This window comes from Myxocyprinus asiaticus, chromosome 9 (assembly GCF_019703515.2).
Source record: "Myxocyprinus asiaticus isolate MX2 ecotype Aquarium Trade chromosome 9, UBuf_Myxa_2, whole genome shotgun sequence".
NCBI lineage: Eukaryota > Metazoa > Chordata > Actinopteri > Cypriniformes > Catostomidae > Myxocyprinus > Myxocyprinus asiaticus.
The window spans coordinates 42578613-42606473 of NC_059352.1; the positions used below are offsets into that span (position 1 = coordinate 42578613).

Below are 27861 nucleotides of genomic sequence, written 5' to 3' on the forward strand. Positions count from 1 at the left end.
CTGATGAGTTGTTCTTTTTTTTTGTACCCCAAAGTTCCTTGTGGGGCCTTTCACCAAACCCTTCGTCGTAGTTGCCTTTAGACTTGAAAAGTTGCTTGTAGTGTGGCTTGCAATACATACGTCCATGGAGAGAAGCAAAGTTTCCAAGGCTGAAGCAGAGAAATAAACAGAATCATGATCTGAATCTGATAAGAATTACAGAGCTATAACTGCTAACAAAAGGAAACATCTCTCTCAAATCAAATTGTTTGATTTAGAGACCAAACTTCTGACATTCTTACCATGCAGTACATTTACATGCACAGTTATAAAGGAGTTGCAGTGGGTTTTTTATGGTTGAGCTACAGTCTTCATCTGTCTATGAAAGTACAGTGTACATAACACAATGCGTTTTTAAGCATGCAAGATGCCTAGGCAAACTATGGTCCAATTAAGGTGTATAAATGCTGAATGAAGCTGAGCTTCAATTTCATTTTCTAGGTCTGTTAGTCTGACTTTGCCAAAATAAAGCATTAACATTACATTTTAAAAAAAGTAGTTATTGGGGCCTGGGTAGCTCAGCGAGTACTGATGCTGACTACCACCCCTGGAGTCACGAGTTTGAATCCAGGGTGTGCTGAGTGACTCCAGCCAGGTCTCCTAAGCAACCAAATTGGCCTGGTTACTAGGGAGGGTAGAGTCACATGGGGTAACCTCCTCGTGGTCACGATTAAGTGGTTCTCGCTCTCAATGGGGCACGTGGTAAGTTGTGCGTGGAACGTGGATAATAGCATGAGATTCCACATGCTGTGAGTCTCCGCGGTGTCATGCACAGCGAGCCATGTGATAATATGCGCGGACTGACTATCTCAAAAGTGGAGGCAACTGAGACTTGTCCTCCACCACCCGGATTGAGGTGAGTAACCACGCCACCACGAGGACCTAGTAAGTAGTGGGAATTGGGTATGCCAAATTGGGGAGAAAAGGGGATAAATACAAACAAACAACAACAACAACAACAACAACAACAACAACAACAACAACAACAACAACAACAACAACAAAAACGAGTTATTGTTTTAGTCTGACTGAAATTGAAGTTTTATAGTGCATGTAAACGTACTGACTGTTGAAGTAATAAGTTCAGATTCAGTATGGGGTTGTTCATCCTGCTCCCAAAATACAAAGTACACAGCCTATAAAATATATACACTTACTCTGTCTTTTTAATTTGTATCCACATAAGGTTATTATAGTTATATACATTTATAAAAAATGTCACTAGTTTTGTTTTATTTTTTAATTTAGTTTTGTTTGTTCAGTTTTCATTTAGTTAGTTTAAAGGGTGCATAACTGGTTTATATTTAGTTTGTATTTTTGAAAATGGCTATTTTTTGTATTTATTTAGTATAGTTTTTTTTTTTTATCCATTATAACACCACAAAAAATTATTTGTCAAATTTAAAACAACACAGCATACTGTAACACTTACTGACATGGGCTGCATTTCCCAAAAGCATCGTAAGCTAAGTAGATCATAGAAACCATTGGCACCAATGGTCTCTACGATCAACTTAAGCTTGCAATGCTTTTGGGAAACCCAGCCATGAATGACATGTGCTGTAAATGTGTCATCGCTGATAGATTTAGTACCCTGATAGCACACACATCACCCAGACGTCTATTAGATTAGTGTATTTACAACTGGAAGAAGTATTTTTACGTTGTATGCTTATGTCAATATGTATGTCTCGGATGTCTTTGAGATGTTTATGATTTAGAATGTTTGTACATCTAATCTTTTTAAGATGTTTAGTAAATGTTAATTAGATTGTAAAACTTTCCAGATTAAAAGATCTAAAACAGACATCTCAGAGATGTACATGTGCTATCTGGGCAGTAGCACTCTGACATCTCCACGGCATTTATCACCCACACCTTTTCTTACGAAAGCAAGCCGCTGCGGTGTTGAGGTCGCCCGGGATGTGAGTGGCTCGTAGGTCATGTTCTCGCAATGAGGACATGATCCGCCACGAATGATGTCTCTGCGTGGGCAGCGCCCAGACACGTAAGACAGCGATCGTGGCCGTCAGAAGCGGAGAGATAACGACTGCAACCAGGAATAACACACAAACGGGAAGACATCTTTAAAAAGACGTTCCGTGTGTGCCGCTTTTTTTGTGAATGAAAATATACTCTTTTAGAATATACTCTCTTTTTTCCTGCTGCCGAAGCACCCAGGGGCGTTCTCTGCACTCCACGGGTGCAGGGGGGAGAAGCCGCTGAAATTCACCGTAAATCTAGCCTCAATGATGGAGCAGCCAGAGGGTATTCGGTAATCCCCCAGGTGGATAAGGCGCTCGCGGTGCACTTGTGTCCGCAGAGGGCCACCACCTGGCGCGGGCACCCGAAGCTCCCGTCAAGGGCCTGTAGGTTGACGTCGTCCCTGATGACTAGGGCCTGCGGTGCCGCTGGACAAACCGCCTCCGCCCTGCACGCCATGGCTCTCCTGCAAGTACACCAAGCCAAGGCGCTAAAAGAGCTGCACAAGGGTAGTTCTGACCTGGGATTGATGCAGGAACTGCACTCGGCGACCGACCTCGTTCTCCGGGCGATGAATGTCATGGCGCGGTCTCTCGGGCAGGCGATGTCCACCCTGGTGGTCCAGGAGCGGCACCTTTGGCTAACTTGGTTGAGATGCGAGTGGCTGAAAAGGCACGGTTCCTTGATGCCCCCATCTCCCAGGTTGGCCTGTTCAGCGACACCATCGAGGACTTTGCCCAGCAGTTCTCGGCGGTGAAGAAGCAGACGGAGGCCATACAACACATCCCGCACCCCATCTGCTCCTCGACAAGGGCGTCCTCCTGCAGCAACAGCACCGGCACCGCCGCAGCCTGCCCCCATGGCCTGGCCCCGGCGTGGAGCCCAACGTAGGAAGCAGACGCCACCCGTCTCACGGCCGGCCACCAAGAACTCGAGGAAGGCTTCGAAGCGCCCCTGAGACGGGCGACCCAGGGGCGAGGAGACTTACTTCTCTGGAGCTGGTGAACAGACCACTCCATCCCCCGGTGGAGGGCCGGGAGGAGAATCTTTTGTGTCATTTTTTGCCACATGCCCAAGAGGCTGCGGTACCCAAAAGTTCAACAAAAGAGTGGTTTTCTCGTTTCCTGGGTCACATGTCTGGTGTGCACGGCCGTCATCACGACCACCATCCATCGTCCCATTTCTTCAGGTATGGCGCTCCAGCGGCGGACCACCCGCCCCTGTGCGCCCAGCTGTGGCACAAACACGCCCACACAGGATTGGTTCCGGTGGACTATGGGGACGAGATTCCTCCTCCCCCCTCCTCGGCCAATCTTATGGTGGGCGGCAGGAACCAGGTAAGTGCTTTGATGTCCCTGGACTCAGCATGGCCACAGGGCTCGAGTCCCCTCGATGTGGCACCTCGAGTTCCAACCCGCTGCGAGGCTCCACCCGCCGGTACGTCCGACGTGATCATTCCCTTGGTCCCCCTCGCCTGGAGTTTGGGCGCGTGGCTCACGCTTTCCAACCCGTCGCGATGGCTGACCCGGACCGTCCGACTCGGCTATGCGATTCAGTTCACCAGGCACCCGCCCAGGTTCAGCGGCATCCGCTTCACCTCGGTGAAGGGTGAGAACGCCACTACCTTGCGTGCGGAGATCACAACCCTTCTGTGGAAGGGCACGATAGAGCTGTCCCTCCAGCCGAGATGAATAAAGGGTTCTACAGCCCTTACTTCATCGTACCAAAGAAAAGTGGTGGGTTGTGACTAATCCTGGACCTGCGAGTACTGAACCGGGCTTTGCACAGACTCCCGTTCAAGATGCTGATGCAAAAAATGCATTCTAGCGAGCGTCCGGCATCAAGATTGGTTCACGGTGGTAGACCTGAAGGACGCGTACTTCCATGTCTCAGTCTTACCTCGACACAGACCCTTCCTGTGGTTTGCCTTCGAAGGCCAGGCGTACCAGTACAAGGTCCTCCCCTTCGGCCTGTCCTTGTCCCCTCGTGTCTTCACGAAAGTCACAGAGGCAGCCCTTGCTGAGGATGCGGACGCCCACTTCCCTTAGTGGTAAAGGAAGTGGGCATCCGCATCCTCAACTATCTCGATGACTGGCTAATCCTAGCTCACTCTCGAGAGTTGCTGTGCGCACACAGGGACCTCATGCTGTGGCACCTCAGCTGACTGGGGCTTCGGGTCAACTGGGAAAAGAGAAAGCTCTCCCCGGTTCAGAGCATCTCTTTTCTCGGTTTGGAGTTGGACTCAGTCTCGATGACGCCGCACCTCACGAACGAGCACGCACAGTCGGTGCTGAACTGTCTGAAGGCGTTCAGATGGAGGGCAGCGGTCCCACTGAAACTTATTCAGAGGCTCCTGGGGCATCCTCAGCGGCGGCCACACCGTTTGGGTTGATGCATATGAGACCGCTTCAGCACTGGCTTCAGACTCGAGTCCCGAGATGGGCATGGCGCTGCAGGACACACCGTGTGGCCATCACGCTGATCTGTCACCGCCTCTTCAGTCCTTGGACCAACCTTGCATTTCTATGGGCAGGGGTTCCCCTAGAGCAGGTCTCCAGGCACGTCGTGTTTACAACAGATGCCTCCAAGACAGGCTGGGGTACGTATGCAACGGGCACACAGCCGCCGGCTCCTGAACTGGCCCGCGGCTGCGTTGGCACATCAACTGCCTAGAGTTGTTGGCAGTACTGCTCGCCCTGCGGAGGTTCCGGCCGTTGATCCAGGGCAAGCACGTATTGTTCCAGACGGACAACACAGCGACAGTAGCATTCATCAACTGTCATTGCGGTCTACACTCCTGTTGCATATCACAACTCGCCTGCTGTCTCCTCCTCTGGAGTCAATAGTGCCTCAAGTTGCTACAAGCCACTCACATCCCGGGTGACCTCAACACCGCAGCGGACACGCTGTCACGACAGGTTACCCTCAGGGGAGAGTGGAGACTCCACCCCCAGGTGGTCCAGCTGATTTGGAGTCGATTCGGTCGAGCTTGCTTCCCGGGAATCCTCCCACTGCCCGCTTTGGTAAGCCCTGACCGAGGTACCCTCGGTATAGATGCGCTGCCACACAGCTGGCTCCCTGGACTACACAAAAATGTGTTTCCCCTAGTTAGCCTACTTGCACAGACCCTGGGCAAGTTCAGGGGGGACGAGGAGCAAATCCAAGTAGCACTCTACTGGCCCACCAAGACATGGTTGTCAGATCTCATGCTCCTCGCGACAGCCCCCCCTAGCGAATTCCCCTGAGGAACAACCTTCTTTCTCAGGGACGGGGCACCATCTGGCACCCACGACCAGACCTCTGGAATCTCCACATCTGGGACGGGACGTGGAAGACCTAAGTGGCCTACCACCCATGGTGGTAGACACGATCAATCAGGCTAGGGCTCCCTCTACAAGGCGCCTGTATGACAGTGGCATCTGTTCGCTAAGTGGTGTTCTTTCCGACGTGAAGACCCCCAGAGATGCGCAGTTGGATCGGTGCTTTCCTTCCTGCAGGAGAGGCTGGAGGGGCGGCTGTCCCCTTCCACCTTGAAGGTGTATGTAGCCGCTATTTCGGCTCATCACGATGCAGTAGATGGTAAGTACTTGGGGAAGCACGACTTGATCATCAGGTTCCTGAGAGGCGCTAGGAGGTTAAATACCTCCAGACCGCACCTCGTCCCCTCATGGGACCTCTCTGTAGTCCTTCGGGGTCTACGGGGGGCTCCCTTTGAGCCCTTGGAGTCAGCTGAGCTTAAGGCACTCTCTTTGAAGACTGCCCTCCTGACTGCGCTCACTTCCATCAAGAGGGTAGGGGATCTGCAGGCATTCTCTGTCAGCGAATCGTGCCTGGAGTTTGGTCTGGGTTACTCTCACGTGATCCTGAGACCCCGACCGGGCTATGTGCCCAAGGTTCCCATAACCCCTTTTAGGGATCAGGTGGTGAACCTGCAAGTGCTGCCCCAGGAGCAGGCAGACCCAGACTTGGCGTTGCTGTGTCCGGTGCAAGCTTTACGTATCTATATGGATTTCATGCAGAGCTTTAGAAGCTCCGAGCAGCTCTTTGTCTGCTTTGGTAGACAGAGGAAAGGAAGCGCTGTCTCTAAACAGAGGATCGCTCACTGGGTCATTGACGATGGCATATCAGGGCTCAGGTTGTGCCACCCCCTGCGGGGTTATGAGCCCACACTACCAGTAGTGTGGTGGCCTCCTGGGCCCTGGCCAGTGGCGCCTCTTTGGCAGATATCTGCAGAGCAGCGGGCTGGGCAGCACCCAACACCTTTGCGAGGTTCTACAATCTCTGGGTTGAGCCGGTCTCATCCTGTGTATTGGCAGGCACGAGCAGGTAAGTTCCAGGACAGCTGGCTGGGTGTACCACTTGCACATAGCGCCTTTCCCCTCCCTTGAGGTGAAGATGTGCACTCTTGACTCCCAGTCGTGTTCACAGACTGTGATCCCTGGATGACTATCCTCCTTAGCCCTCTGGCAGTACGTGTGCTAATGAGGCCCTGTACTGAGGTAAGTGCTCCACATGTGCTGGTTCCCTGAAGGCAACCCCATGTGATATCTTCCGCAAAATTGTTTCCCTGTTGGTAAACTGTGTCTTCTTTGGGCAGAGGCCTCTCTGGCCCATTCGTCATGCTTTGTAAAAACTCCTCCCCCTTCGGGTAGGACCTACCATGGGACATCTCCACATGACATACTTCCGACAAGACTCGGTATGACCATGTGACATATTCCACTCAAAATACCCCCCCCCGCCCCCCTCTTTTTGGGTGGGGTGTGGTCTCCGTGGTGTCTTCCCTTTGGGAGGGACACCCCCCGACGTAGACACTTATGGCTCCCAGTCTGTTAACAAATTCCACTCTTTTTGGGGAGAAAAAAGAGGAAAAGAGGCCTCAGCTGGGCTAGCATGTCCCTATTGTTGGGCAGTCGACTTGTTCCTGAAGGACCGTTCAATGCTCATAAGAGTGCTGGGGGAGGTTACGTGGAGGCCTGGTGCACTGGCTATGAGGCACACAGTGGTCTGCCGTCACGCACCGCCAGTTCACGTAACACAGTTCAGATAGTTGTGGCATTTTGTATAGGGACCCCTAGTGCCACTACATTGACACAATGTCGAGTGAGTGACAGATAGAGAACATCATGGTTACTTTTGTAACCTCCGTTCCCTGATGGAGTGTTCCTCTTGCCACAATGCTGAACTACCCACTGAAATGGCCAGGACCTGGTCTCGGCTCCTCAGCACAAAACCTGAATGAGTGGTTGCATACCAGCTCCTTTTATACCCATATGTCTGGGGGAGTGGCATGCAAATTCCACTCGCCAACTCCCATTGGCCTTTTTTCAAAAAAGCAGAGGTGTTTGGGGCTCCCAAGAGTGACCCCAGTGTCACTACATCGACACAACGTCTCGTTCCCTCCATCAGGGAACGGAGGTTACAAAAGTAACCATGACGTTTCTGTTTAGTTTGCATTTTTTGAAAACTCCCATTTGTATTTTATTTTAGTTAACAAACATATTTTTTCACTGCTAATTTTCATATTAGTAATCAGTTTCGTTAATGATAATAACCTTGGTCTGCATGGAATCATGGTGTATTTCACCAATAACCTTTTGCAACTAGTTAATTGCTGTAGCCTATTAAAATGTGGAAAACATCTATTAATGTAAAAACCTCTACCTGAGCTGGCTGCTGCAGTGGGCACATCTAAAACAGCTTTTATGGAAGCTTTGCTTGTCCGCTATGAGAGACTCCATGGGATACACCCTCTTCCGACATACCCGACACAGTTCGGACTCTGGCACACATATTTTCTGTCAAAGAAAGAGGGTGGCATAAGAAAATGTTGGGACAATCAATTTAAATTAGTCAGCAAACACTAATACACACTCACATAGACAGTTATACACAACAGGCAGTTGTATTATTTTTCCATGAGTAGAGAGCTGTGTAAGTTAAAGAATATATAAAAAGAAACAGAGAAGTTATAAGTAAAGGTGTTGGAATGAAATAAATACATATTTCAGCACTACATGCTTTTAGGGAGATGCACTACAAACACAAACATGTCTTCTCGACCTCATATCAAACTCCATAAATCTTAAGGACAAAACTAAAAATTTTCAATTGATAATATTTACTGTGACAGTGCTAACTAGATGTAGTTCCATATCTTTATATTGTCAACAACAACAACAACAACAACAATGCCATGGCACAAGCCATGATTAAAGCATCAGTATTTACCAATCCAAACACACTGTTTTGGTCATCACTCCATACGCTTGTTAACATTTCCATGCTTATCACGCAAGTTTTTACCGGTTACTAAAGCCTGGTTCTGGTGTGAAACACTCTGTGTTCTGTGTTGTTCAGATACACTGAAGCCCAAATTCTTGAAGACATTTTCACTCTCTGCCCATGCCTGCTGGAAGCTCTTCAATAACTCCTCTGCAGAAGTTTCAGGTGGAACATCCAGAACAGGAACATTCCCTCTTACTACATCTGCATAAGTTGGTGGATCACAAAGTGCTGTCACATTTTGAGAGTGGGAGGTCATTTCATTCTTTGACCCTGTTACAGTGTTTCCAAACTCATCTGCAGTGGAGAAGTGCTCAGTTACAGATCTAATTTCTGAGAACCCTGTCGGTGCAATGGATTCTTCTTGTTTTTCAGGACTCTTTCTCTCTTCCCTTAGGTACTTGTGGGCTTGCTCACCCATTTCAAAGACATTCTTGAGGGCATTAATATCAAAGGTTGGAATGTCTTCCACTAAGGATGGCTTCTTCTTGGGTTCAGCTTCTTCCATGTCACTTCCCAGTCTGTCAGCAATAACAATAGGCTCCTTCCGAACATAAACTTTAGGCTGTGGAGACTCAAACTTGTTAACAAGCCCAGACAGGTCAACTCTGGGCAAGTCCTCTAACATCATCTCATGGACATCTATGGATCTCTGGATCTCCGGCTCACTGTCATCCACATCTGCTCCAAGACGCTCCGGAATGTCAATGGGACTCTTGCGTACATATGCACGGTTAACCTCTGCTTTCTGAGCCTCCTCAAAAAATTCACGCTTGTCTTTCACGGTTGTCATAGAGTCCCCATGGATCTCTGTGACATCCATCAGAGATGATTCCATCAAGTGAGTCTCCATGCTAATCTCTGAGCGGCTGGAAGAACGAGACCCTTCCAAGTCTGTTTGGGCCTTCAACATATGCTCAGGCAAAGGCATGGGTGGTGGGGTCATACCTTGAGAAAGTTTGGCTGTTGTATCTCTTAGTTTAGCTAGCTTCTCAGAGCGACACATTGTGGGGGAAGGTGTGGATTGATTCAGGCATGTCGGTGTATCAGACCAGCGAGGTGGAGGTGTTGGTGTGGTGCCTGATCTGTAATAGGGAGGGGGTGATGGGGTCACTCTCAAGGGAGAGTCTGTCCTCTTGGCTGACTCAATGCAGATAAACGTGGGTGACGGTGTTCGCATTCTTAGCTCTGGTGGCATTTTGAGCTCTGTAGTCTTTGACTCACTCTGCCACTCTGTCTTCTTCTCCTCCACTACTTTTTTCTGAGTCTCTATTTTTGCTGAGCCAATAGTAATTTTAGATATTTTCTGTGTGGTTCCACTAACAATTTTCTTCTCCTGTGCTGGCTCACTCTTTGGCATCTCCAAAACAGACAAACTTCCTTCTAAAAAAATCAATTTAGCCTGGGCAAGGTTCTGCATATAGGCCATGAACTCCCTAATTTTCTGCGTGTTGTACTGAGCATGGTTTAATTCAGCCTTCTCCTCAGAACCAACTAGCCAATCAGGAACCATACTTAGCATTGTCTTTACTGTCTTTGGGTTAATTTTTCCAGGGGCTCCTTCCAACTCTTGCATATAACTCAACAACTTGTGAATTTCTTTACATTTGTGTGCATTTGTGCTTTCAGTTGTAATTGTTACACTATCTGACTCTTTTGATTCTATAACCTCCATTTTATCATGCTCTTCTTTCTGTATAGACTGCTTTATGGCTTCCTCTCTACTTAGAGGCCGTGGTGGAGGCTTTACCAGTTTTCTGATCTGGAATTGACCTTTTTGTTGAGTGATATTTTGTTGAACTGAACTCTGACTGACCATTCTCTCTTCGTGAATCTTGACATGTTCCTCTCTCACTGTCTGATGGGATTGAATGTCTGTTGTCTGCCTTTGTCCTTGATGTACAGGTACCTCCATAGACATAGACGGTTGTTCTTGATGCATCTCAACTGATGGTTTTGGTGCCACGGGTGGTGGCTGCTTAATTAAGGTTTGTTTTTGTTTCTTTAACTTGACTTCAATTTTGACATCTTGATTGGCTTGCCTTACTTCCTCCTTTTTCTCAACTTTTACTTCAGTCTTTTCCAAAGCACTGGTAGATTTTTGGAAAGTCTCTTGACCCATACACACTTGAGAGATATCATGTGTTTCTACCTCTGTGACTGTTTGCTCATTTTGAGTTGTTTTCTTTCTGCCCTCCTGTTTCTCTGCCATTTCCACCTTAAAAGTTTTCACCTTAAAACTAGGAGTCACTTTTGGGATCTTCGTGGGTTGAATTGGAACCTTCTTGACTTTTTGAGCCACACAACTGTCTGGTCTCTTGATCTCTTCTGCTTGTGCATAAGCAGTGATCAGACTTGTTGTGGACTGGACACCCTCTTGTTGTACCAACTGAGATTTTATACCCTCAACCTGCTCAGGAACAGGGGCTGGATGGCTTTTAATCTCTAAAGAAGCAGAGACAGATTCCTGCTTTTTATCTGTGACACCACTAGATGATTCTTTGGTTGTTTTCTTACCAACTTTGGGAAATGAGGGTTTACTTATCTGAAAATTTGTAGGTGGCTTTTGCTTTGGAGGGAGCTGTGGACTTTTTGGGGGACCAGCTTTTTCTGCTGTATCGTCTGGCAACATGGCTGGGTTCTGCTGAGGCTCTGTTATATTAGATTGCTCTTGCTGTTTCTGAACTGTGTGCAACTGCTCAGAATTTTGTGTGCTTGACTCTGCTTCTGCCTTCCTTTCACTGAACTTAAATGGTGACGTAGCAGGAGGTGAAGTAGGAGTACATCCTCCCTTATTCTTTTCAGCCTCCTCCCTTTGTTTGCGGTATCTCTCCTCTGCAAGCATGAGTGGAGTTTTGAATTTACTTGCATAAGGTCTTGCTTTTGAAGCAGCAGGCTCAGGAGGAGGTGGGAGTTTAAGTGGCGGAACAAATACTTTTTTAGGGCATGATGGTTCCTCAGCAGCTGCTGGTGGTACAGGAATCACTGGGGAAGCTTTAGTAACAGATGAAGCTGATGACCCAGTAGTTTTAACCAGTCCGTTTTGCTTGGTGACGTTCTCTATAGTTTCAGTGACTGTGGCTATGTTTGATGTAACTGTTTCACTCTGTTCTGCCACAGATAATGGAGGGGGAGGTGGTGGCGGTGCAGGAGCAGTTTGCTTTTTCTGCCATTTATATTTTGGTGTCAGTGGTTCCTTTGGAGACTCAGGTTTAGGGTTTTTGAACAGAGGTTTGCCCTTTGGTTTTCCACCCTGGGTGACTGAGCTGAGTTCTTGTTGGGATGGAGGAGGGGGCAGGAGTTCTTGAGGTGGAGGAGGTGGGGGAAAGAATTCGGTGTCTGCCTCCATGATGGGTGGTGGAGGTGGTGGAAGGGGAAGGTCACTGTCCTGTCTCGTGATCAGAGGAGGGCGTGCCAAGAGGGCTGGCTGGAGATCACTTTCTGCCACAGGGGAGGGAGGAGGAGGCAGAGAGAGCTCTGATTCAGAGGGAGGTGGAGGAGAGGTTGGAGGTGGAGGAAAGTGAATCTCTGGCTGTGGTTTCACCTTTTTGATCATTCCCTTGGGACTGAGATTACGGTCCAAGCTCTTAACATTTTTCTCTGATTTTAAATTTTTGATGTTCTGCTTCTGGGTTATAGTGGTGTGTTCTGTTGTCACAGCTGTCTGTACCTGCGTTACTGTCTTTATCTCCTCAGTTTGCTTCAAGCTAATATTAGTATGTGATGCCTCCTTTGATGTACTTGCTGAAGACACAGTTGTACTTTCAGATTTGTTCTCACTCATCTGACCTTCAACATTCTTCTTCTTTATTAGCACTGTACTAGGAGTGTTTTGATTTTGCTTTTGCTTTATAGGTTGTTCCTTCACATACATCTTTTCAGAGCCCTGTGATGACTCAGAGTGACTAGCTATATTGATCTGTGTAGTAGTAGAATGATGGTCTTCAGATGAAGTCTGACTTTCTGAAGATTTTATCTCAAAGGTATTTTGCATGCTGCTCTGTGGCATGTTTTTCACTGGAGGTGGATTTGCTGGCTTTTCCTCATTTTTAAGTCCAGCCATGCATTCACATATTTCACATTTTTGAGTTGGAACTGGATTCTTCATGTGGAATTGGGCTTTCCTATGAGGATTCATTTTTGATTTGTGGCTCAACTGCTCTTTTTTCCTCATCAGGGATTTAATGGTCCCCTGAACATCTCCCTTTATCACATCTTCTTTCTCAATCTGTACTTGCTCCTGGTCATAAAGAGATTTTATGGAGGACTTTATGTCACCCTCTGTGCTTGGCCTCCTCTGCATACGTGGGGACAATGTAGGCTCCAGTAAGAGCTGAATTGTGCCTTTCACATCACCTTGTTCACTTATTTGGTGCTGGAAGGCCCTCTTTTCATTTGAAGCCTCTTTAAGACTAAGCAGAGCAGTATGGATGTCACCTTTAATAATCTCCTCTTTCTCTATCTCTTTTACTGCCTGCTTTGCCTCCTCCAGGGATTTCAAGGTCCCTTTGATATCTCCTGGGACCAAATCTTCAATGACTACCTCAGTCTTTGCAGATGTTGTTTTCTCAAGAGATTCTAATGCACCCCTAATATCACCAGGAACAATTTCAGGCTTTTCTACCTCTTTGAGTTGATTTTGAGCCTCCTCAAGAGACTTAAGTGTTGTGCTTATGTCTCCTTTGACTATCTCCTCTTTTTCAGTGACAACACATTGGTTTACAGCTTGTGTAAGAGAGTCAAGGGCTGCTCTTAAGTCTCCCTTTACTATCTCCTCCTTCTGCATGTTATGCAGGGAAAGCACGGGTTCCATCATAAACACCTGTACTGTATTATGAACATCACCTGGAACAATATCATCTTCAGCAACAGTTCGTCCTATTGTCTGCTGGCTCCTTCTTAGAATCTGCTTTGTCTGTTCTACGTCACCTCCGATTATCTTTTCTTTCACTTTTCCCTCAACGATTTCATCGGCCCCCATCTGAAATTGCCTAAGGTAGTCCAATGCCCCAGAATCAATACAAGTAGAATAAAAACTGACATTTCCTCTCTCTGAGTCTCCCACAGTTATCTTAGATGACAAGTCCTTTTCATCAGCATTACCCAGCAGCCTATGCAGCATTCCACGGACATTTCCTCTCACTATGTCCTCTTTCTCAACCCCACTTCCACTTTCTTTGTTTAAGAGAGAGTATATGGTCATTCTCACATCTCCTTTCTCATCCTCTTGAATCAGAATACCACGTTTTTTAGATCCTTCCTGATTCAGCAAGTTACTAATAGCCTCTTGGATGTCTCCTCTGATGATTTCCTCTTTTTCCACATTACCACCCTTCTCTTGGTTAAAGAGCTGCTGAACTGCTGAGTTAATGTTTCCTCTCTCATCACTATCTATGGTTATTCCCTTATCTGTTGTCTCACGTCGGTTGAGCAGATTCATCATAATATTGTTCAGGTCTCCATGTATTACCTCTTCTTTCTGGATCTCTGGGTTGTCCTGGTTTAGAAGTTTGTATTTAGCCATTCTGACATCTCCAATCTCATCTGCCTCAATCAGAATTCCCTGCGACTCAACCATTTTCTGAGAATACAGCTCTTCTAGGGTAGACTTGATACTCTTGCCAATGATCTCTGTTCTCTCTACACAGCTCTCATTAAATTCTGTTAGGGGGGTGGTTTCAAACAGCCATTTTGTTGTCTTCACATCTGCTTTTGGGATTTCCTCTCGAGAAATTACAGTTTCTGTTCCATCAACTTCCTTGATACAGTCAAGTGGTTCTTTTTCGAAGAGCCACACAGACTGTTTAACATCACCTTTTACAACTTCTTCACGTGTCACCTTCTCCATCTCCTCGTACTCTGAACCGTCACCACGGATCTTATCAATGGTGTGTGTTTCAAACATCCATGTCGAACTTCTCACGTTACCTCTCTGAATCTCACTTACACTAACAGTTCTTACATATTTCTTTGAAAGGTCATCCATTTCAAAACGCTGCTTGTTTGTTTTCACATCTCCCCCTTGAATGTCTGCAACTGTCTTAATGGAAACTTTCATATCTTCAGTAATCTCATCTAGAGGCTGAGTTTCAAACCTCCACCTCGCAGTGCTGACATCTCCTTTTTGAACGTCTTCCTCAGTAACAGCTTTAATGACATAAACCTCATCTGTGTTTCTTATTGAGTCAAGAGGCTTTGTCTCAAATAACCATCTTGCCCCAAGAACATCTCCCCTCAGAATCGCTTCTTTTGTGACCGTCGTAACCTCATGATAATGTCCTTCTTTGTCCCTGATAGCATACAGTGGTTGAGTCTCAAACATCATGGTATAGTTTTTCACATCCCCTTTTTCAATCTCCTTGCATATGATGCTCTGGAGCTTGCTGATCTCAGTATCAGATGCCTCCTCTTGAATCATATCTAACGAGAATGTCTCAAAGATGAAGCGACCTTTATCGACATTACCTCCTTGAATATCCGTTACTGTGCGTACCTCCTTTGATTCTTCCAAATTTGCCCTGATAGAATCAATTGGTTGGTTTTCAAACATCCAGGTGCAGTTCACCACATTTCCTTTCTGAATGTCCTCTGCTTGATGGGATTTCAGTTTCTGCATGGTCTCCTCTGATGTGGAGGTCATGATATCAGATGACTGTGTCTCAAAGATGTACTTCATCCTCGATACATCTCCAGATTCAATGTCAATTTCAGTGATTTGCTTAAAGCCACTATGATCCTCATCATCTCTGATGTTTTCCAGGTTCTCAGTCTCGAAAAGAAAACGCACTAGACGTACATCCTTGCCCTGTACATCCTCCTGATTTACTGTGCACGTTTTCAGTATTGTCTCAGACTCATCTTTGATGCTGTCAAGTGTCTGAGTCTCAAAAAGCCATGTGCATGTTTTAACATCTCCTTTCTGGACATCTGTGGTGTCCTCAGTCTTTGTCTCTGCTTTGTCATACAAGACATCCATTGGTTGGGTCTCAAACAACCATCTGCATGTTTTGACGTCACCCCTTTGGATCTCAATGCTCTCTTTCTTCCTGTTGTCCTCTTCCTCTAAGTTGCTGAAGTATTTAATACCATCGAGTGGCTGGGTTTCAAAAAGCCATTTGGCAGTTTTGACATCACCTGATTGGATTTCTTCTTTAGATATTCCTTTAATTATCTGGAACTTAGTGATGCTCTCATCAAACTGATCAATAGGACGGGTTTCAAACATCCACTTGCAGCTCCTTACGTCCCCTTTGACAACTTCCTCTCTCCTCACAGTTTTGACCTCATGGTAGTGTCCTGAGCTGTCCTGTACAGCATACAAGGGAGCTGACTCAAATAAAACTTTATTTGATTTCACAGACCCGCTGGTGACCCCCTCCACTTGTATCCTCTGTGCATCTGTGCACTTGCTCAGATCCAAGGTCTCAAATATCTCCTTGTAATTGGTGACATCACCTTTCTCAAGATCTTCCAGATTAACAGTCCGTGTAATCTCTTTCTCGTCCTCTCTGATCTGCTCAAGAGGTCTGCTTTCAAACAACCACCTCTGGTGTCTCACATCACCTTTCTCTTCCTCTGATGCCACCACTTTTTGTAGCTTACCTACTTCTGGTAACTCTTTCAGGTTCTCCATCGGCACTGATTCAAACAAATGCTTAGCGGAGGTAACATCACCACCCATGATGTCTTCTGGGTCCACTGGTCTTGCATTTGTATTGTCTTTAAGTTTATCCATTGGCTGTGTTTCAAAGATCATGCAGTGTCTCCTCACATCTGCACCTATGACCTCCTCCTTCTGCATCTTTGTGCTTTCCCATTCCTCATCTTTGATTTGATCAAGTGTCTTTGTTTCAAACAGCCATCTTCCCCTGTTGACCCCACCCTGAGAGTTTTTCTCTATGGAGACTCCACAGATTAATTTGACCTTGGTTGGATCTTTGGTGATCAGGTCCAGAGGCTGAGTCTCAAAGAGCCAGCGTGATGTCCTTACATCACCTTTCTCAGTCTCCTCACGTCGGACCTTGGTAATCTCCAGCATCTCACCAAAGTCTCCCCGAATGACACACATGGGTTGTGTCTCGAACATCTTGGTTGTCTTCTTTACCTCACCTTTGACCTCTTCAAGCTCTGACTTCAGCTGCAGGAAGTGACTTTCATCAATAGTTTCAGTATGTCCAAGGGTGTCCAGGTGCTGTGTTTCAAACAAGTACCTAGCAGTCTTTACATCTCCCCCTGCAATGTCTTTAGTATACATCACCTGCGTTTCTTGCTCATCCTCTTGGTAAATTCTATTAAGTGAGTCCAGAGGCTGTGTCTCAAACAGCCATGTTGCTGTTTGGACATCTCCCCTTGCTAGCTCTGTTAGTTTTCCACTGTGCTCTGCTGAGTCTATTTTTTCTGTACCTAGGGAGTCCATGGGCTGTGTTTCAAACATCCACATGGTGTACCTCACATCTTTACCAGCTATGATTTCCTGTTGGGCAATGTTCTGGCCTTCATCCTCATCTGGTGTGCCATCTTTGATAGTATCTAGTGGCTTGTTCTCAAACATCCAGCGCATTGACTGTACCTCACCTTTCAGGATCTCGTCCCACTCCAGATACTCTCTCTCTGGGCTTATGCACTTGCCAGGACTGGTACTTCCACTGTTATCAAAAACATACCGTGCTTGCTGAACATCTCTGCTCACCTCCTCATCACTGTCAGTATAGGTGTGCTCTGTCTCTGTCACCTCAGTTAAGAAGTCTCGCTCCAGATTTTTGCGCACCTCAGGGTGAATGTGCTTGCAGAGACGCTTAAGTTCATAGAGGTTCCTCTGCTTGGAGTACTGTTCTTTATTGACAGCATATTTAGCTGAAGTAGGTTGATCTGTTGGCTTAGGGGAAGGACAACTTCCTGGGACTTGGTGAGGAAGTTGATGTATGGTACATACTGGTTGATGGAATTGCTCCACTGACTCATATTGAGAAGAAGCCACAGAGGAGGTAGAAGCCTCTTGCATCGTTTTAGTGATACCCACAGTCTCATAGCTACCTGTGGCAGAGGTCTTTGAAGAAATATTAACTGGGGCCCAATGACACTGGTTGTAATCAAGATCAATCTTTGTTGTTATAGAAGGAAAAGACAAGCAAAATTTCTGATCATTATATGATAATCTGTATAATATTTACTACACATTCTTTTTGTGAAATCAAATAAATTATTTGTATATATCAGCGAGCTATAAAATATGAGATATAAATAAGAGAGTAAGAAATATGCATAAACAGAATACTGTAGTCAGAATGTTGTAACCTGCAAAGTTGTTAGCAAAGAGAGAAAACTTTCAGATTATAGTAATGGATTTATGTTTTAAATAATGTTTTTTGTTTGTTTTTGTTTGTTCTTGTTTTGTTTTGTTTTTTTTGTTGTTGTTTTTTACCACAAAAGGTATTTAATTGTGTCAATAAATGTCCCAGAATATAAAAATGTTACTATTTTTATTAGTATACTTTATTGTTACCTTGATGGGTTTGGGTGGAGTGGCCTCTTCAATACTTTTCTCATGTTGCTGTTTTAGAGCTTGAGTAGAAACCTTTGACAAATTCTCTCCTCCAACCACCATCACTGTTTAGAGTTAAATATGATTCAATAGAATGGGAAGACATAATTAGAAAAGACCTATATCAAAAGAAAGAAAAAAGTAACCCACATTTGCACCATTTATGATTGAAAACACTACCTTTCTCATCATAATGATCCTCAAAACTTGATGCCACACTCTGATGAACTTTCTCGTCCAGGGAAACCTAACATGAAATCAGTAAGTAGAACACAATCACTTTAACATTCATAATTTAAGACTGAGTGGAAAGGAATGTCTATAACCACAAAATATAGGTTGTCATGCAATCTATATTTCCATTAATACTGCGGTTATTATAAAAATGGGATCCCATCTTGTGTGTGTGCCTATGAATATATGTCAAAGGAATGTGAAACCAGAAATAGCCTGCAATGTGGGAACAAGCTAATGATCCCCATGAGGAAAACAGTTTAATAAACATAATAAATAATGCCTGTGAAAGTTGGTTTAGGGTAGGGTTATGGGAAAGAAAAATATAATTAGAAACAATAGAAGTCAATGGAAAGTTTCCACTAAGAAAAACCAACATGAGTCTCTCTCTCTCTTTCTCTCTCTCTCTCTCTCTCTCTCTCTCTCTCTCTCTCTCTCTTTGTTTTTGTGTGTACCTGAGCATTTGCTGTACTGCTTTCTTTAACACTGCTTTTCAACGTCACCTCTGATGAGCTCACCACCTCCTATTAAGACATAGAAAACTTGTTGTTAAACACACATACACACAATTTTCAAGGCATTACTGATAGCATGAAATTAATACACAGTGTAGTGCTGCTCAGTGCTTTGTGATATGAACATTAAACAATAGAATCTGTCTGTTGGTTCCTGCCCTTACAACTGAATATTGCAGTGGTGGTACCTTTTTTTGTGAATGTGTTTATGTAAAAATGAGTGAGTGTGTTTTAGATGATGTAAGTGTTAGTCTACCTGTCTCTGCTGGTAGTGGTATTCTGTAACAGTGCTTTGAGATGCAGAGGAGGAATTGAACTCTTGGCTCTCAAACTGTTTTTTCACACTGGCCAGTCCGCCTGGCAGGGAGCAAGACTCAGAGCTGTCCATGACCTTATAACACATAATAACGACACATTGATACATACTTCTATGAAGTTATACTCATGCAATAGATCTGGGACATGTATTTGGTTCTCCTGTAGGGGGTATTACAAGGTTAAAAACAAAGCTTTTATATTTTAACATTAACATTTGACAAGTTATATCCATATTCAGTATTTGAATAAATAGCATTTACTATATAGTAAAAAGTAATTATTTATTAATAAATCCTTATTTAATTTTACAATACAGCATCAGACAACAACCAGTTATATAGAGCTGTTCAGGTTGTAGTCCAAAAACCTGGAAGAGAATTAGCAATGGGTTCCCTGGGGATTTTTTAAAATGTATGAGTAAAATAAGGTCTGTGAGAAACATTACTTTAATATACTTGGACGTTTTGTTTTACAACATAAATGACACACAGTCATACCCTGAATGTGAATTTGGAAAAAAGAATACATCTAACAAGTTGCTATAGAACTTCAACAGTTTCATCAGGCACGTTCACTCATACGCTTGTGGTATTTGTAGTCCTTTACAAATAGAAATACTGAAAAATAATATGACTCTAGTAAGAGTAAATAAGTAATTTGCTGAAAAACTACTCAAGTAATTACTTTACAAATGACTATGAAATTAAATTATTATAAAAATTATATTATACTGCATACAGAATATACTGTATACTACAGTTTAAAACTTTTAGAACACAAAATAAAGGCATTTTTGCTTTTGTTCACCGAAGGATTCATTAAATCAATCAAAAATACTGTCAAAAACATAAGTAATGTTGAAACTATTATTACTGCTTGAAAAAAGGGTGTTATATTATTATATAACACACTTATGTTGTAATAATATAATATATATTAATTATATATACACTACCGGTCAAAAGTTTTGAAACTCTTACTCATTCTTTATTATAATTTTTTTTTCACATTTTAGAATAATAGTAAAGTCATCAAAACTATGGAATAACATAAATGGAACTATTGGAATTATGTTGTGACTAAACAAAATCCCAAATAAATCAAAACTGTGTTATATTTTAGCATCTTTAAAGTAGTCACCCTTTGCCTAGAATTTGCAGACATGTACTCTTGACATTTTCTCAACCAACTTCTTGAGGTATCACCCTGGGATGCTTTTTACAGTATTGAAGGAGTTCCCATCTATATGCTGGGCACATATTGGCTGCTTTTTTTATTATTTGGTTCAAGTCATCAATTTCAAAAACCTTTTTTTTATTTTTATTTTTTTATTTCATTTTAGTTTTATAATTAAATAAATTAATATGGTGGCACAATTATATTTTTGTCTACAAAACTAATTTGAAACATTTAAGCATACGCCTCCAGATCAAAAGATTTTTAAGATCATAAGAAACATTTCAGTCAAGTGTTTCAAAACGTTTGACCGGTAGTGTATATATTAATATATATAATTATACTGTATAGCTTTAATTAATTAAATTAATCCTTAGTGAACAGAAGCATCAATTTCTTTCAAAAACAAAATAACAGAATTTCTTAGTGTTCTAAAACTTTGAATGGTGTTACGTGCCCCTGCTCTGTTGCTTTTGTTTTTCCTCTATGAGGCTGCCAGTTAGATGGGGCGGAGACTCTAGCCAGCTATACCTGAAATCCTACCTATTTAAGAGGTGTTGGTTGCACTTGGCTGCTGCCCCAAGAAAGATGTATTTGGTGTTTGTTAGCTGTTGTTTTGAGTTCTTTTTTATTTTTAAAAGGATGGTGAGTTTTCTTGTTTGTTTAGTTAAAAAGACAACAGTAGAAAGCAGTACCGCCGCTCCCTATACGCATATTATGCAGTCTGTGTAGGGCACCAACTCCCTAGGGGGGCACTATCTTACCCTAGGGGGGCATCAGAAACTCCATTGGCTGTCCTTCCTCACACTGTGTAAGTTATTCAAGGACCCGATAGCAGTCAGGGAACACAGACGATCGCCTCGCGCTCGCACGGCTTGCATCACGTCTTGCGCCCTGCAATCCCCCAGTTTTATTTACTGCTGCTTTATTTAACCTGCCCATTATGACTTTTGTTTTCTACTTTAGACGGCTTATGTTAGTCACAACTTGGTTCACAACATAATTGAGGGCTTGTCCAGGATTGATGTTTTCTGTAGCATACTTTGTTTCTGCCATTGTCCAGCATTGCTACTTCGTTGTTTGTAGCATGCTTTCGTTTCTGGCTTTGGCATGCATTACTATTTTGCTTTTTACAGCATGCTTTGGTTATGCTGTTGGCATGCATTGCTACTTTGCTTTTCGTAGCATGCTTAGGTTCTGCTGTTGGCATACACTGCTACTTTGCTTTTTGTGGGATGCTTTGGTTCTGCCGTTGGCATGCATTGCTACATTGTTTCCCATAGCATGCTTTGTTTCTGTTGCATTTTGCTTATTGACATGAGGCAGTTTTGAGTGGTGGTTCTTCTTGAACACTGATTTACTATCTTTAAAGACACTTTTGTCTGGCCATAGTTTTGGGCTGGTTTATGGGGTGAAGTCTTGTTTTTGCCTAATTTTTTTTCCAAGCTAGGCTTTGTAGGGTAATTCTCTTGTGTCAAAATAGTCATGCTACGAAGATGTGTGTTTCAGTTTGGACGCACATTTAGTGCTTACACCTTGCTGAACATTCAGGCATGTTGTAATATGTGTGTGTGTGTGTGTGTGTAATTGTGGTGAAAAATAAATGTAGCAAAGTTGATTACTTCATTTTCAATCAACTTAAGTAAAAGTACTATAAATTACTTATAGTTATTATATTTAAAAAAGTAAAAAAAAGAAAAAGAAAAAAAAGGATTTACTCAGTTCTGTAACAAGAGTAGTTGTAATTCGTTACTTTCCACCTCTGCCCACAAACCTTATTTAACTCATAAATTTGAAAACCCCATTTTAAAGACCCATAGGAAATTCCAGAAGGAACCCATGGTGAAATAGCATTCCGGGTTCATCTATAAATTAACGTCATGGCTGAACAGCTCTATAATTCAGGCTATATAAAACTAGAGACTTAAATTTGAAATATTATCTTAAAATATTAAATATATATTTTAATTTTTTCATGACATTTCGAACTACTTGAATGACCATTAAACTATAATCTGATTGGGTACTGTACTAACGTTGGTTAACATTTGAAGGAAAGTTATTAGAAAGTGTTATACAGACAATCTAGCATTTTTAAATTGGGGATCCTGTGTTGACTGAGAGTCTAGGGGAGACTGGGTCTGTAAAGGTTTAAACCTCCTAAAAAAAAACAAAAAACAAAAAAAAAACACCTAATCCATTAATAATCAAAGACTCATCCAGTACCAGCTTCCTCACTGTTTTATTTAATACATTCCAATTTCCCACATAAGAACAATAAAATGCCAATTGATCTTAATGTGTATTTTATGTATCTACACAGCCATTAGGCACTGTGCGCTTACATTAGTGGTAAATACACTGGTAAATATTAAACGAAATACAAAATCTCTGCCTAGTTATCCCTCACAGCCAGTAATATGATGCATGTCTGTGAAGTAGCATAAGTTCATGCATGTCTAAGTGTATTTGTGCATGTGTCATTGTTGCGTACCACAGACAGGGTTCTCTCCTCCTTGGTAATGGCAGCTTGGTAAAGGGCCAGTCTCTGCTTGAGAGGTACAGTCTCACCGTCAGTGTATGTGTCTCCTGATGGTGGAACACCTGTGCTGCCCGCAGCTGAAACACACATACACATACAGTTTGCTAAGTTAGCAGGACTGGGGCTAGTTGTCACACTTTTTAATCTAGTACTCATAAATAGTTATATTTTTGGAAAAATAACTTCTTTATCATCACATACCTAATTTGGGTTATAAAAAAATTCCACCATTATTGCACAGGAAAAAAGATACAGTGCATTTAATAGCCTGCATGTTGACCTTTTGTGACAACATGCCCCAATGTTGCTGTTAAAAGATCATTTTAATTGTATGTAATTTTAGTTCGGTGGATAGAATTCACAAATTATTCTGTTACGAACTAGGTGCTTGAAACCTTATAGTTAGTGAGATACAGCCCTTGTGACAACTTCCCCATGTGACAACTAGCCCCGATCTCCCTTATATCTAAACCTGAAACAGTGACATAAATAAATGCATTTCTTCCCTGGACTGAGATAAATGGGTGTCACAGTGGGTCCCCTCCCTGGAAACTAATGTTAGATTAGAGATCACATCATCTTTTGAAATTTCAGGTGTAAATTTAGCCAGACAAAGTCGAACTGACAACAGGGATGTACTGTGACAGCTAATGCGGAGTCTCTCTCTCTCTGACTATAGATGGATCTGGATCAGGAGATGAAGACAGGAGATAGATCTAAATAACAGGAGATGAAGACAGGAGATGATAGATCAATCCCTGTATGTTTTCAAAGCTGGATCACCCAAACTATCCCAACTGTCAGCTCTGGTAATGGTTGTTAAACATACGTCATATACATATAACTTAGTTTTTATTTGTTCTCTGAATCAGTATGATTAAAGGAATGTTCTGAGTTCAATCATGTTAAACTCAATCAACAGAATTTGGGACATCTTGTTGATTACCACAAATAAATCAATCAATCAATCAATAAATAAATAAATAAATAGTAAAGTAAGGCACTTACAATGGAAGTGAATGGGGTCAGTCCATAAACACTGAAATACACACTGTTTCAAAAGTATGGCCACAGTATAAACATTATACATGTTACCATGATTTAAGAACGATAAAATCGCTTACTAACCTTTTTTTTGTGTAAAGTTATATCTAATAATACAACTTCGTTGTCATGATGACATAGCGCCAGCTGGCAATAAACCCTGTAATCCCGGTATTGGATATAACTTTACACTGCCTTACTGAAACAGTGTTTTTTTTTTTTTTTTTTTACTTTAACTTGTACTAACATGTATTGAACCCACAACATTCCTTTAAATCCATTGGATTTAATCATATTTTGGATAAAATGTATAGCTTGAGTTACTGATGAGCAATAATAGTCTGACAAAATATGTCTTTATAATGATCTTGAAAATTTGTGTTTTTTAGCATAAAATCCTATGCCAAACATTTATTAAGAGATTTACATTAAAATAGGTTAATAAAAGTTGTAAGAGTGTATATACAGTACTGTGCATAAGTTTTAGGCACTTGTAAAAAATGTTGCATAGTGAGAATGTCTTCAAAAATAATGGCATAAATAGTTTTTATTTATCAGTTAACGTCATACTAAGTCCAGTAAACATAAAAAAGCTAAATCAATATTTGGTGTCGCCACCTTTGCCTTCAAAACAACACACATTTTCCTAGGTGCACCTGTGTCCAGTTTTTCTTGGTTGTTGGCAGATAGGATGTTCCAAGCTTCCAGGCACAGTTCTTCTATCTATTTAGGCTGTCTCAATTGCGTCTGTCTCTTCAAGTAATCCCAGACTGACTCAATGTTCAGTGGGGGGCACTGTGAGGGCCATGCCATCTGTTGCAGGGCTCCCTGTTATTCTGTTCTATTCAATTCTATTTGCAAAAGGAATGTTTGGTAGTCTAAAAATTCTATTTCCTATTGACACACTAAAGCCGAATAAATAAATAACCATCTTAAGACCAAAGTTTTTGTAAAACACCTTATGTGCCAAAGACTTTTGCGCATTAGTGTGTATATATATATATACACTACCGGTCAAAAGTTTTGAAACACTTGACTGAAATGTTTCTCATGAGCTTAAAAATCTTTTGATCTGAAGGTGTATGCATAAATGTTTGAAATTAGATTTGTAGACAAAAATACCACCATGTTCATTTATTTCATTATAAAACTAAAATTTAATTGAAAAAAACAAAAAAAACAATTGTTTTTGAAATTGATGACTTGAACCAACTAACAAAGTAAAGCAGCCAATAACTGCCCAACATAGATGAGAACTCCTTCAATACTGTTTAAAAAGCATCCCAGGGTGATACCTCAAGAAGTTGATTGAAAAAATGTCAAGAGTACATGTCTGCAAATTCTAGGCAAAGGGTGACTACTCTGAAGATGCTAAAATATAACACAGTTTTTTTTTTTGGATTTTGTTTAGTCACAACATAATTCCCATTGTTCCATTTATGACATTCCACAGTTTTGATGACTTTACTATTATTCTACAATATGAAGAAAAAAATTATAATAAAGAATGAGTGTGTTTCAAAACTTTTGACCAGTAGTATATATATATATATATATATATATATATATATATATATATATATATATATATAATGTACAAAAAGACACAGAATCATGCAGACTTCTCTTTGAACGACTGAATATTATACACATCAATTCTAAAGGTAAGAGCCAGTAAGGAGGATGCCCTGAAAAGCTTTTTGCTGATGATCTCAGACCAGATCATTGTACTGTGTCATACACCCACATTGCTTTTCTTGCATCAGTAAAGCATGACCGTATCACCATGTGACAAAGATATGTTCCCTGAACCATTAATTTTAGCAAGCAGTAATTCAGAGCATGCCAGTGTAAAGTTAGCCCGGCAGAGGGAGAGGTAGTTCATATCCAGAATAAGCACGTTTTAGTAGCTGCTGAACAGAAACTACACCTGAGGGTATCTGACACTTTTTAAACACACAGACAGTGGGATGTGGAGACAGAGGCATTACACAGTCATTTATCATGACAGAAAGATGGACAAGCTATGGATCAACATTCCAGAAATACCTCCAAGAATCTAGAACTGCAGAGGCAGGCAGCATTCTAGAATCCTTTGCATTACCACGATGTGAAGTAACCACAGTACTGAGGGCACTTAAAGAAGACTTATTTTAAACCAAGGCCCATTAGTTTCATATTTCAGAGAGAGAGAGAGAGAGAGAGAGAGAGAGAGAGAGAGAGAGAGAGAGAGAGAGAGAGAGAGAGAGAGAGAGAGAGACCTCTCAGGAAAGGGGACTTCCTAAAATGTAAAGCCATGACAATCTTATCTGACTTGTTCTGTCATTTATTTTAAGATTTCTACATCTTGAATTACTTTAGCTGTCACAGTTATGTGCTTCGCAAAGAGAAAACAATTATAGCTAAGAGAAGCAGAAGGTATAAGTGTAGAATGACTCCCTTTTTAGTTTTTTTTTTCTTTATAAAAAGGAGTTCACTTTGTCAGTATTAGTATTCTGTTCAAGTGTTGTAGACATACTGTATGTTACATGTATGACTGTGCTTGCGGGTGTGAGTGTGTGTGAGTGTAAGTGTGTTATGTCGGTAAGCTCATAATATTCTAGACTCTAGCCTATGGAATGCAGCAGTATTTTACAGGCTCAATTCAGAGAGCTGGTCTTTGGGACTCTATTCTGAGCACACTCATGGAGTGATCCGACATATATGACTCTGACTACCTTACAATAACCACAAAATGCATTGGAGAGAAAATAGAAAAAAAAAAAATACACAGTTCACAAAGTCTCATATTCTTTTTTCATTCTCTTCTTCACTATAATTTTTCTCTAACTGTTAATTCCGTAATCCTACTTCCCTACCCGATTTTTAACCAAAGTGTTGAGAAAATGAAATGAAAAAATAAGCTAGTCAGACCTGAATTGCTGAAATCCAAAATTTAGATAAATTCTAGTCTTAACAGTAAGTTAGAGTTAGCCAGTCAACAAGTATAACAGGTATCGAAAAATCGAATAATGTTTGGTTTGAAGATAGCAAAATAACTCTTTCTGTTCATATAAATAATTCTCATCAACGTTCAATTTCTCCAACTCGTGAGGCAACAATATGCCACGTCTCCTCTTCATGCATTTTTCATGAGCGCTCTCAAACATGTGGCCACTGGCTTTCTGCCTGTTAAACCTGAATATTTGTTATCATTATCATTTCGATCTTCATTTGATTTGAACCAAACTGACTGTTTAAAAAAAAAAAAGTAATTAAAAAATCAACACTTCAATGTGACCACTGTCAAAAATTATTTATTGAGTCCCAATAATTACTTTAATGATGTACAGTAGAATGACAGGTCTACAGCAGAAACCACTTGAGTTGAACAGCACTCACCTACAGAGGTCTGACGTTTCCTTTATATTCACACAATGTTACTATAGTGTCACCTGGACAATACAGATCCCACCTGGAGATCCCAAGACACCCAGCGTCCGTGTGTGTGTGTATGTTTGGAGACCAGCTCCAGTCTACTGTCCGGTTCACTTCAGAGTGATGGAGGGCTGGGACAGCTGCTTGTATTTCAGAGCCCCCTACAATTACCCTCCTCCTCTTTAAAAGATTTCCAGTCTGTTGGGCCTTTTTTTAGATAAGCTACTCAACATGCCCTTAACCTGAAGTCACTGGGAGACAGACATACAAGCAAAAAGAGAGACTGACATACTGAGGAGGAAAGGCACTCTGGTGTCTGAGGGTGAGATTTTGAGAGATTTCAGGGTCATTCACCCTTGGCCTTAATGAAAAGCACTAAAATATATTTTTTAAATGTATATAATTAAGGCTGAAGTGTGTATTTTTACTGTGCCACTAGCGGCACCAAATGGAATTGCAAAAATAATAATTGTTTTCAAATAGATTCCAGAAAACTCCCCCTGACTTTCATTGGTTGAACAAACATAGTCCCACCCAAAACTCAAACTATCGGTTGAACCAATGTTGCTGTTGGACTGCATGGGTTGCTTAACCTTGTGTGAACCCACGTACACATGCATGGACGTTGTATTTTGGCTTCGCTATACGCAACGCATAATTTAAATTCATTTAAACCGACTGATCTCAGTTCAGAAGACTCTGTACTGTCAATAAGGGGTTAAACTTTCGACGTACGGAGTCATGCAACAAAATATTATGGTGTCGAA

At 42.3% G+C, this 27861-nt stretch overlaps 1 protein-coding gene across 1 annotated transcript in view; it reads right to left on the minus strand.

Annotated features, from left to right (window-relative positions):
* Positions 1 to 27861, minus strand: part of LOC127446489 (xin actin-binding repeat-containing protein 2-like) — a 60396-nt gene continuing 32535 nt past the window's right edge. The window contains exons 3-10 of the mRNA XM_051707455.1: positions 22586 to 22710; positions 18854 to 18988; positions 18538 to 18606; positions 18029 to 18095; positions 17810 to 17913; positions 8329 to 17407; positions 7687 to 7820; positions 1 to 149 (exon numbers count right to left, since the gene is read on the minus strand). Coding sequence (XP_051563415.1) covers positions 7726 to 7820; positions 8329 to 17407; positions 17810 to 17913; positions 18029 to 18095; positions 18538 to 18606; positions 18854 to 18988; positions 22586 to 22710 — 9674 coding nt within the window. The 3' untranslated portion in view covers positions 1 to 149; positions 7687 to 7725. The remainder of the gene's footprint in view (positions 150 to 7686; positions 7821 to 8328; positions 17408 to 17809; positions 17914 to 18028; positions 18096 to 18537; positions 18607 to 18853; positions 18989 to 22585; positions 22711 to 27861) is intronic.